Source organism: Acomys russatus, chromosome X, assembly GCF_903995435.1.
Source record: "Acomys russatus chromosome X, mAcoRus1.1, whole genome shotgun sequence".
Taxonomy (NCBI): Eukaryota; Metazoa; Chordata; class Mammalia; order Rodentia; family Muridae; genus Acomys; species Acomys russatus.
In genome coordinates this window covers 103,214,481-103,226,809 of record NC_067169.1, presented here as the reverse complement: position 1 = coordinate 103,226,809, position 12,329 = coordinate 103,214,481, and the positions used below count along the sequence as shown (strand labels likewise).

Sequence of the window (12,329 nt, the reverse complement as noted above, 5' to 3'; positions counted from 1 at the left end):
ATCACACACAACAAAACTCACCCTACCTGCAAGATGTGCAGGGTCAAAGATAGAGCACATAGAGCAGAGATTGAGGGAATGTCCAACCAGTGCCTGGCCCAACCCCAGACCTACCCCATGGGAGATAGCCAACCCTTAACATTATTAACAGTACTATACCATGCTTGTAGACAGGAGCCTAGCAGAATTGCCCTCTGAGGGAACTCTATCTAGCAGTGTTTCAAAACAGACTCACAGCCAAACATTGGGTGATGCATAAGGAGTGTTGTGGAAAAGTTGGGGGAAGGAAAAAAGAAACAGGAGGAGACAGGAGCTCCACAAGAAGACCAGCAGAACCAACTCACCAGAGCCAAGAGAGGCTTGCTGAGATTGAAACATCAACCAAGAACCATGCATGGACTGGACCTAGGTCCTCTACACAGGTGTGGCCTATGGGCAGCTCAGGCTTCATGTGGGTCCTCTAGTAAGGAGAGCAGAGACTGTCTCTGACATGGACTCTCTTGCCAGCCTTTTGATCACTTCCACCTGGTGGGGCTGTGCCAGGCCACAGGGGAAGAGGATGAACTCAGTCCCTATGACCTCATGAACTGTGGTGGATTGGAAGTGAGACTCTCCTTTTCTGAGAAATAGGGAAGGGGGGAGGGAAGGTGAAACTGGGAGGCGAGGAAGGATGACCAGGGGTTAGATTGGATAAATTAATTCATTAAAAAAGCACACTTTGTAAGCCATATTCTTTCCATGTAGGCTGAGTCTGAAATCCTTCACGAATCTCTTCTTCTGCCACTCTCAAGGGAATAAGATTGCTAGTCACTCGAGGTTTTGGTCCATTATGGCAAAGAAGACATAGCTGAGTTGCTTGCATCATGGTAAACAGGAGAGAGGACTTCTTGAGTTATAGCTTTCTTTTTCCCTTTTGACTTCATGTAAGCATCCATTCTACAGGATGATGCTATTTCCACCAAGAACAGAAAGGAGAGATGTGACCAAAATGAGAAAAATCCAAAAGGTCAGACACTAGGTGCTACCATTTGCAGCCCATGTGTCACTCTCTTGGGATGGATTTAGTCCTCACCTGTAGTTTTCCTACATAACTACTCCATGTTCGGATATCACAATCAACTTGAAGTCTCCATTGCATCTTCATCTAACCATTGCTTTTCCAGGGGCTGCCTGCAGGAATCATTCTCTGGCCTCAAAAACTTTGAAATCTAGATTCTTCCACCATTTAGTAAAAAGAGATCATTTTAATTGTTTGATTTCATTATTTTTCTTTTACTTTCTACAAACCAAAAATTCCCCTATAGATAGCTGAGAAGATACACGTCTTTGTCCAGTTGCCTTTTAACCCACTCACACATTTTCTATACAGTTTTGTAATTTGGGTCCAATGTGCTATCAGCATTTCCAGATTTCATTGTTCTATTAGCATTTTGAAGAGAGAGGAAGTATAGCTCAGTGGTGAAGCTCCAGCTTAACATGTGCATGGCCCTAACATCATGGAAAAGGAAAATGTTTCCTTTGATGTAGTAGGTAAATAGAGATTAATGGAATCACCCATTTTTACCATAGTCATGAGCCTGGAATGCAGAGAGTACTTGATAAATGTTTGTTGGATTAATGAAAGTCCTCTGACTAAATATTTGGAAATAGGCTTTATAATTTTGACCTCAAAAATATGCATGAACTCATAAATAATGAAATTTCCATACATCTTCATTTTTATTAATAAATTTTCTCTTTAAGAAATTTTTTATTCACAATAAAAGGAAAAAGAAAAAGAAAGACTTCCTCTGTAATCCTTGTCTCTACAGAGGAAGTCTCCCGCACCACCCCCATCAACCTCTCCCACCATAATGGTGCATTTGTCTCGATGAGTATGCCTTCACTGGCACATCATCACTGGAAATCCATAGCTTTTAGTAGCACTCCTCTGGTGTGCATATTACATAGTGCATTCTGTATGTATTAACACATGTGTAATGAATAGCATGTCTCTACCATGGTAGTAGCATACAAAATGGTTTCACTGCCCTGACATCTGTGGTCTGCCTGGTTACCACCTGCCCCTGGCAGCCTTTGGCAGCTATGAATCTTTTTGCTGTAACCAGTGGTGTTTCCTTCTCCAGAATATCATGTAATGGGAACCAGCTAGTGTGGAACATTTTTAGATTGGCTTCTTTAACTTGTTTAATTTACTCTTCTCAAATTTCCTAAGGTTACATTTGTTGTACTTGATCATAGATCTTCATTTCTAACATAATCATTTCTTCCTACAAATTTCTCTTGAAGCATCACTGTGCCACACCCCACAAATTTAAAGAAATTGTACTTTCTTTTTTATTTAGTTTGAAGCACTAAAATTTCTTCTTTGAACCATGTATTGTTTAAAAGTAAGTCATTAAATCTCCGTAGCTACATCTATTTTTAATTACTATTAAATAGTATTATCTCATCTTTCTCCATATCTTTACTTTCTTTGTGTACTTTACATTTAAAATATGTTTCTTATGGTTCATATAATTGAGTCTTTGTATGGTTGGGGGATTAATTTTTGTTTGCTTCTTGTTCTTGTTTTCATTTTTTTAAACAGGTCTTATTATGTAACCCTGGCTATTCTGTATCACAAATAATAAATAGCCTGACATATAGCCAAATAAATTGTGGGGCTAATGTTTTTCTTATTGTACTTCATCTACAAATGGCTTGAAAGCACAATAAGAACATCATTCAATTTAGTTTACATTTATAGCTATTCTACACTTTTTATTTATCTCACAGTGTGGGATTAAATAAGGCCAAGTGCTGAATAAAGTCTGCATTCATAGAAGGTATTCTATAAAGGGCTTACTTCACTAAATAAGTTTGGAAAGTGGACCGATCATTCAACATAAATTACTGACTGGCCTCAAACTTGAAGCCATCCTCCTGCTGTGGTCTCATGAGTCCTGAGATTATAGAGATGAGCTATCATTCATGGCGAGCAACTTCACGAGCCACTCTAGTGACAATCTCTGTCTTTTGATTGGTATATTTAGAGCAATGACATTTGAAGTGATTACTGGCATGGTTGGATAAATACCTTCCTTGCTGATGCACTTTCCTTTGGATCGCCCTTGTTCTCTCCTCATAATTTTTGTCCTCCATACTTTTTCTTCTTTAAAGGTTTTAATAAAGCATTCTCCTTTATTTTTCTCTTTCCTCCATATATCAGTTATACTTTTTCTATATGGCCTTAAATTATACAATTATCCTACAATAACAAAATCTTCCAATTCTTCTCTCATCTCGTGCGTCTTTGCTATCATTCATTTCTTATGTACAGAAGCATTCAAAAGTGAATGCATTGCTACTGCTGCAAGTTTGAGTGTTACACTCTAGATCACTTAATAAAAATAAATAAAAGTTGTCATCTTACCATCACTTATTCATCTTTATATTCTTCTTTTCTTCGTGTAAATCTGAATTCCTGAAGTATATCATTTTTCTTTTCTCTGAAGAACATCTCTAATATTACTTCAGGAAAGGCTTGCTGTCAAAATTCCCCCTCAGTTTTTATTTAGCTGAAGAAATCTTTATTTATTTTTATTTCTATTTGAACATAATTTTACAGGGCACAAAATTCTACATTGGTGACTTTTTTTTTTTTTTTTTTTTTTTTTTGGCTAAAATATTTTCCTTCATTCTCGTGCTTTGTGTAGTTCTGAGAAATCCTATATAATGTTTCTCTTTACTCATCTATAGGTGAGGTATTGGTTTGCTTCTGGCCGCTTAAAGTGAGTGATCAATATATTTACCTTCTTTGGGAATGTGTTGGTTTCATTTTTTCTTTGTTTTGATTTGCTGAATTTTGTGTTGATTTGAAGGCATTTATTTCTAATGTTCTATAAGCTTCATGGATCTCTATGTAGTTTTGTGCATGGCACAAGTTTGGGGAAACATTTAAGCATTTTTGTTTGAAATGCTGCTTACTCTTTTTGTGATTGTACCAGGTTGTTGGATATCCTATTATTTTTCTTTTAGTCATTTCTTCTCCATGCTTTTGTTGTGGCCTGGATATCTATATAGTCCACACTCCATATGCTGAAGTCTACTCCCCACTTAGGTAGTGGAGCTTCAGGGTGGTACTTAGCATTAGCGCCCTTATGAAAGAGGCCCCAAAGAGATGCCTTGTACCTTTCTGGTGTGAGAATACAAAGGTAACGTGTATGAGCCCAGAAGTGGGCATTCACCAAACACTGAAGAGCTGGTGCTTTGATCTTGAATTGCCCAGCTCCCAATACTGTTGAAATTTTCTTTCTGTTGCGCACTCTTTGGTGTTTTTTTTTTTTTTAATACCATCCTAGATGGACTAAAGTATGTTTTCAGTTACAACCTTTTACATTATTATATCCTCAGTCTCTGAGGTTCTTTCCTCAGCCATGTGAAGTCTACTAATGGCCGGCCAAAGGTTTTCTGCCTGTTATAGTGCTTTTGATTACTAGTATTTCTTATTCTTCCTTAGATTTCCAACTCTGCTTATATTATTTATCTCTTCTTCTGTGCTGCCTATTTTCACAAACATCCTTGCCATATATAAGTCACTTTTAAAATGTCTTTATATTCTCAAACTGGTCTTTGAAATTCATTATTGCTTATAAATTTTTTTACATTTTTTATTAATTTATTCATATTACATCTCGATTGTTAGCCTTTCCCCTGTTTCCTCCCATTCTTCCCTCCCTCCCACTTCCCCCCCTTCTCCCCTCCCCTATGTCTGTGATTGAGGGAGACCTCCTCCCCCTATATATGCTCTTAGAATATGGAGTCTCTTCTTGGTAACTTGCTATCCTTCCTCTGAGTGCCGCCAGGCCTCCCCGTCCAGGGAACATGGTCAGAAAAGGGGCACCAGGGTTCGTGTGAGAGTCAGATCTCACTCTCCACTCAACGGTGGAGAATATCATGTTCGTCTGCTAGGTCTTGGTAGGGGTTCGAAGTTTACTGCCTATATTCTCCTTGGCTGGTGCCTTAGTTTGAGGAGGACCCCAGGACCCAGATCTGCCTGTCATAAAGTTCTTCTTGTAGGTTTCCAGGACCCTGTGGGTCCTACTATTTCCCTATTCTTCCATGCTACTCTTGCCTAAAGTCTCAATAGGATGTCCTCTCCTCTGACCCACTTTCTTGGAAAGTAAAGTTTTTCATGGTACGTATCCCTTGGACCAGTGTTTTGATATAAGTGAGTATATACCATTTGTCTCTTTTTGCTTCTGGGTGAACTCGCTCATTATGATAATTTCTAGATCAATCCATTTAGCGACAGCCTACAGACTGGGAAAAGATCTTCACCAACCCTTCATCTGACAAAGGTTTAATATCCAAAATATATAAAGAACTCACGAAATTAAACACCACAAAAACAAACAACCCAATTGCGAAATGGGGCTTGGAACTTAACAGAGAATTCTCAGCAGAGGAATATCAAATGGCCGAGACACACTTAAAGAAATGCTCGTCCTCATTAGTCATCAGAGAAATGCAAATCAAAACGACACTGAGATTCCATCTTACACCCATCAGAATGGCTAAGATCAAAAACTCAAATGACACCACATGTTGGCGAGGATGTGGGGAGAGAGGAACACTCCTTCATTGCTGGTGGGAATGCAAACTAGTACAGCCACTTTGGAAAGCTATCTGGCGCTTTCTCAGAAAAATGGGAATAGGGCTTCCTCAAGACCCAGCTATCGCACTCCTTGGAATATACCCAGAAAATGCCCTACCACACATCAGGGACATATGCTCAACCATGTTCATAGCTGCTTTATATATAATAGCCAGAACATGGAAATAGCCTAAGTGTCCCTCAGTAGAAGAATGGACTAAGAAACTGTGATACCTTTACACTATGGAATACCACTCAGCTATTAAAAACAAGGAATTCCCGAAATTTGTGGACAAATGGATTGATCTAGAAATGATCATAAATTTTTATAAAATATCAAATGCTACTATTATGGGTATAATGAACTCTAGCAAATGTGCCTTCATTTGTATAGAGGAGAGGAGGGGATATACCCTTTTGACACACAATCTTACGTACTCCTTGCTGTAGATCACCTCAAAGTTGTAATCTCCCTGCCTCCATCACATGAGTTGTGGGATTATAGGTGTATATCATAGTGCCAGGTTTCATGTGGCACTGAGGTTGAATTCAGGCTTTTTGGGTGCTAGGTAAGCACTCTACCATATGAAGTACTTCCCAGCCCTAAGTCCCAAGCTTTTGACAACCTTGTGCCCATGGACAGTAAACTTCACTGGTGCTTCTCAGATTTGTTCCCAAGCTTTTAGCTGGAACAAGATAGCTGGAAGGGTCCAGAGCAGTGGTTCTCAACCTTCTTAAAGATGTGACCATTTACTACATATCTTCATTTTGTAGTCAACTCCAACCACAAAATTATTTTCATTGCTACATCATAACTGTAATTTGTTGTGAACCATAATATAAATATCTGATGCAGGATATCTAATATATTAAACCAAAAGGGGTTGCAACCCACAGGGTGAGAACCAGTCATCTAGAGTTAAGTATCTCCATTTCTTCAGTTCATTTATGCCCTTTTTAAACTCTAAAAGGTTCTGATAAAATAGCGTTTTTTCCCCTGGGGGTAGGGTCTTGTTAAGAACAGAATGTTCTGCCATTTCAAACTTCAAAACTATTCCTTTCTCCCCATGAAACAGAAAGAGATTTTTCTCTGCTATTCACTGTGAGGACCTAGTAGAGCTTCTAGAGGTGAAACTCATAAAAGTGTACCAGACACTCACTTTTGGATATTTTTAATTCACAGGCTTGTCCATACTGAGCCTCCAGTAATTCAGTGTGTTTCTCTACCCTAGCACTGGTTCCCATGAGGATACTCATTGTTTGTTGGTTCTATAAGTTGTGTGCGTATGGTTGTATTCAGTGTCTCTATCTCTACTTTGAGGAAATATTTGCTAAATAACCTCAGTTCTCTGAAGACATTAAGAAGAGTTGCTGGGCCACGCTTGGTGGCCCCATGCCTTTAATCTCAACACTTAAGAGGCAAAGACAGGTCTCTGTTTTCAAACCCAGCCTGGTCTACACAGCAAGCTCCAGGCTAGCCAAGGCTACGGGCCAGCCTAGTCTATATAGCAAATACCAGGCCAGCCAAGGCTATGAAGAAAGACCCCATGTCAAGCAAACAAGAAAAAAAAAGAGTTGTTACTTTTCAGTTTGCTCAGCTTCTTATTAATTGATAAGTTGCAGTGCAGATTTGTTCAGATACAGAAAGTGGAAATGGTATCTTAGTCCATGCAGTTACTTTTCTTCTATAACATTAGTGAATACTGGGGGGGGGGGTTAAATATCTTTTAAGAAAATATTTGTGTAGGCAGTTGTCTCTTAAGGCAATCCATCCTATATTTGATCAGTACAGTGCTCTTACCACTTGTTCCATTTTAAATGAAAGTAATGACTAGTACTTGCAAATAGCTGTATTTGGTATGGAGAATATGAACTAAAATGAAGACATTGATCTGCTGGAATCCTTTTTCAGTTTTGAAAACAAGCCTTTCTGCCTTTCTATCCATCATTTGCTACCATGCACAACCAAAATTCCCTATCAAGCAGCTTTTTATACATATTAAAGTACCAAGTTTTCATAGCACTCAGGTGTACCACAAAAACATCTGGACATACAGTTTAACATTTTCCATCTTCCATTGACTTAGCCTTAGTGTCACAGGCAGAAGCTCTGAAGGAGGAAAACGATAGCCTCCGCTGGCAGCTGGATGCCTACCGGAATGAGGTAGAACTGCTCAAGCAAGAACAAGGCAAAGCCCACCGGGAGGAAGACCCAAACAAGGATCAGCAGCTGAAGCTTCTGCAGCAAGCCCTCCAAGGGATGCAACAGGTATGGGCATCATGTTTTCCTATGCTGTCTGGAAGGATAGCATCAGCCCTTTGTGTACAAGCAGGTGTGCTGAAGCAGAATGATCAGAAGTTACTTCAGGCTATAGGTAATGCTAGGGGTCTTTATGGAAACCTCAATTACTTATGCATGGTAAAATGCTGATCAATAAGTATATACTTGGCTAAAACAACAAAATATAGTCTATTACAAGAAACAACAGAACATCTCATTCTTGATTTTCATGGAAATGGGGACCTTGTAGTATCAGGCTTTAAGATTGTAGTACCAGTTTGGTTTTTATTTTATTTTCACAGTAATTTATGTGAGTTTGCAAGCACATAATTCCAAGTATAAAAATTAAAGTAGAGGGCTGGGGACATAACTCCATGATTAAGAGCACTTGTTGCTTTTGCAGAGGATTAGTATTTGGTTCCCAGAAGCCCACGCTGGACAACTAACAACTGTCTATATTCTGATGACCTCTTTAGGCCTCCGTGGGTGCTTGCATGTATGGATGTGCATCTGCATGCACACAAACATACATAATAAAAATAAAATGAGCACTCAAGATTCATTTGAATAAAAAAGAAATAACTAAATCCAATGGAAATTGCATTCAGATAAAATCTCATGATTAAAAACAGGTGGTCAATATCTTGAAGTTTGATGTGGCCGTCACCACAGTGAACCTCCAGTTTAAAAGCTGTCAACAGCCTCTTGCACTATAGTGAAAGTCTGGTGCTTCTGAGAAAGGATATGATGATATTCTGCCATGACAGTCTACCAACATCTTTTTTACATTTTAAATTGTGCAATACACTTCAAGTCTGCCTTGAAATTATCTAGGACAAACTAATTACAGGTTGGAAATTATAAATGATGAATCGAGAGTCACTTCTGGTACTAGGATCCCTGTGTTATTACTTCTGCCACCATTGTCTTCCTGTGTGACAAGTAATAGCACATTAGTATTTCACCTTTCCCATTAGCACAATGTGTGAAGTAATGCTTACCTTCCTTTTATTGTCACCACATAGTTTAATTAGAATACATAGATGATTTCAGAGATCTTCCTACCAAAAAAAGGTATCCCTGTAGGTAGCCTTCAAAAGGCTTTGATAGCATACATTGCACCTTGGTTTTAGCTGGTGATCTTTTGCAAGTCTGCAAATAAGACCTTGGAAACACTTTTATCATTGTTTCTCTCTTATATTGCTTTTGAAAACATTACACATAAGAATATTTCTGTCACTTACGTGCAAAGATCTCAGCAAGAGGTCTGCCTCCTAAAAATTAATTTCATTCATTTTGATATTTTTCCTCCATTGGAAAAATAGTACCATAAACAATGACAACACTTTCCCATTTTATCTCAAAAGATGTATAGTAAATATGTACTTAGGCAAAGGAATGCCGAGGTTACCTGGCCTGGTTTTAAGTATAACTCTGCTACTTCCTATCTGAATTAATGCACATGAATGCATTAGCACAGTGCTTAGTAAACACTGGGAATTCAATATCTAGTAGTAGCTGCCATTTATGATAGCATAAATCCTGTCCCTTGCCTTCTAATACAGAAAGTAACTTGTGAAATTTGACTAGTTTCCCTACACAAATCAAGCTTGGCGAGCCAGATGACTTCACAAAAAAAAAATGGTTTTCAACATTAAGTTCATTGTCTCTGCAGTAATCAAGATACAGCTTGTACAGACAGCATTGACTGCATGCTACCCTTACCTTTGGCCAGGACAGAGAAGAAGCTAGGTGACTGTGTTTATTAGTTTCTCTGGTCCTTTATAAAATATAAACGGGTTCAGAAGAAATCCAAAAGAACCAAGTTTTTAAAGAGTGAAAAGTATCTTGATTTTTTTTCCAAGATACTTTTTCTATCTGTGGAGGGGGAAGTGAGGCTGGTCCACAGGATACCTACCCTCAGCCAGAGATTATGTATGAAGTGAAGCCTAAATGAGTCATGTCATTATCTCTGATCTCTCGTGAAGCATCTGCTTAAAGTCCAAGAGGAATACAAAAAGAAAGAAGCTGAACTGGACAAAATCAAAGATGACAAGTTACAGGTGGAAAAGATGTTGGAAAATCTTCAAGAAAAGGTACATAACTCCTCTACCAATCTTTTCTTTCACCCCTTCCCGTCTCCTCTTTTCAGTGATAATAAAAATGTCCTATGAGTTTCTGCATGAGAAGTCAATGTGAAATCCTGCTGGTTGGGAAATAAAAGACCCTCTCTGGGCCAAGCATGCATGGTGCACACCTTTAATCGCAGCACTTGGGAGGCAAAGACAGGTGGATCTCTTATAAGTTTAAGGCCTGGTCTATAAAGCGAGTTTCAGGACAGACTTACCCTTTTTTGAGAAACCCTGTCTCAAAGAAAGTCCCTCTCTGTGGTAATTCTGCTTTTAAGTATGAGCACTTAGAATTTCCAAAGGTTGTGATTTATATACTTTTCAGTAAATAAAAAGTCATTCCACCCATCGTGTTCTGCCATCGTTGCTGTTGGAAACAATACTGCATACTTCCTCCCTGTTTGCTTCATCTCCTTATACCAATAACAACATAGAAAGTCATGTGTTCTGGTTTGCTTCTTATTGCTGTGATAAACACTATGAGCAGAAGCAACTTGCAGAAGAGTTTGTTTTCCTTTACAGCTTACAATCCATCATGGAGCGAAGTCAAAAGCAGGAAATCCAGACAGGAGCCTGGAGTTAGGGACTATAGCAGAGACCATAAAAAAATGGTACTTGCTGGCTTGCTCTCCAGGGCTCACAGTTTGCTTTCTATACAATGCCAGGCCCATTGTCCCAAAGATGGTACCACCCACGGGGAGGGGGAGGCAGGGGGGAGGGGGGAAGCCCATCAATAATTAATCAGGAAAAAGTGCCATACAGGTTTTTCCTACAGGGCAATCTGATAGTCAATTCTTCCTTTGAAGTTCCATCTTCCCAGAAGGGCACACCTTCTACTGAACACTTCATTAAAGCAGGAATACAGCTAAAACATTGAGAGTTCTTTACACCGACTCTCTATCTACATGATCATGAGCAGCTGCAGGTCAGAGTAACAGCCAACACCAAGTCAGGCATGGGTATACACACCTGAATCCCAAACCGTAGGAAAAGCATGCAGGAGAATCAGGAGTTCAGTGTCAGCTGCCTAGCAAGTTAGGAGCCAGGCTAAGTTTGAGACCCTGTCTCAAAAAAAAAAAAAAAAAAAAAAAAGCTAACACCAAAATGTAGCGAGGTTTTCTAAAGCCAAATATTAGCAACAAAGAACGGAAGGTGAAACCTCATCAAGTGAGAGCTTGCTGCAAAATAAGAACACATGGAAGACGGCTGGGAGAGTCTTTTAACACTTGGATGGGTCTGTGGATCACAACAAAGGCGTGTCTCTTTTTGATGTGTAAATTCTCCTCATCTCTGTATGTCATATTTCTCCAGCCTCATATGAGTCAATATTCAGCTAAAGTTATACTCTGGGAAAAATGACTCGTTAAGCAGAACTCCCTGGTGTGGATATTTGAGAAGGAAGAGGAAATGTGGGAGCTTGGATGAGCATCCAACATAAGCAATGGTACAGTTCCATAAGAGCTGCTGTTGTTGATCTTCCTTGCTCAGCTTAGGAAGACAGAGCACATACAGGCCCTGAGTGTATTTACCAGCATGGGGATGTGCCCCAGGGAGCCATTAGGAACTGGCAACCTTGGGATGGTTGAAACAAACGATTGAAAACTGTTTTCTTTCAGAGGCCATTTGCAATATGCTTTTAATTCTTCCACATCATAAAATCAAGTCACTTTCCACTTTTGTGGGTGCTATTAAAGAAATGAGCACAATCCCAGGGAAATTCATTTATCAAACATTTAATTGAAAAGTGCCAAAGCTGGTGCACTCTCAGGACTTTGCTCATGCTATCAGAGTTTCTAAATTGTCCCAGAGCTGCAACATAGCTCTAGTTCTTCTCTTCCTGTGTAAAATGCACCATGGAGCCAGAAGACTTTAGATAGGCCAGGGGCTACCCTGTGGATACCATGCCTATCACACTCTTTAGATCGCCATTACAAATTGGCTTAAGTACATTTTTAGTATATAGGCTGATTTCTGCTTTGTGAAGAGTTTTGTTTAAAGAAACAAGAGGTCAAATGGCACAGAAGAAACTTGTCATATTGTGCCTAATGACAAGTGTTTCTCATCTGAAATGAAATATACCACAAAATGACAGCTAAAGAGAAAGCCAACTGAGAATCAGAAAACAGTGAGTCACATATTTTTCATGTTATTTCAGGCAAGGCTTCTTTTAGAAGAATTTATGACAGATCATCACAAACTGATTTTTTCTGGGAAGCTAATTTGTGACCAGATATTTCGACCTGATGCAATTAGGTTAGGAAGCAAAAGACCATCACATTAG

General features: G+C 39.1%; 1 protein-coding gene across 3 annotated transcripts in view; it reads left to right on the top strand.

Moving 5' to 3' along the window:
• Enox2 (ecto-NOX disulfide-thiol exchanger 2) overlaps positions 1 to 12,329 on the top strand; it is a 309,518-nt gene that overhangs the window by 285,226 nt on the left and 11,963 nt on the right. For all 3 annotated transcript variants that reach the window (XM_051142397.1, XM_051142394.1, XM_051142396.1), the window contains 2 exons: positions 7,726 to 7,907; positions 9,908 to 10,015. In XM_051142397.1, the coding sequence (XP_050998354.1) occupies positions 7,726 to 7,907; positions 9,908 to 10,015 (290 nt within the window). The remainder of the gene's footprint in view (positions 1 to 7,725; positions 7,908 to 9,907; positions 10,016 to 12,329) is intronic.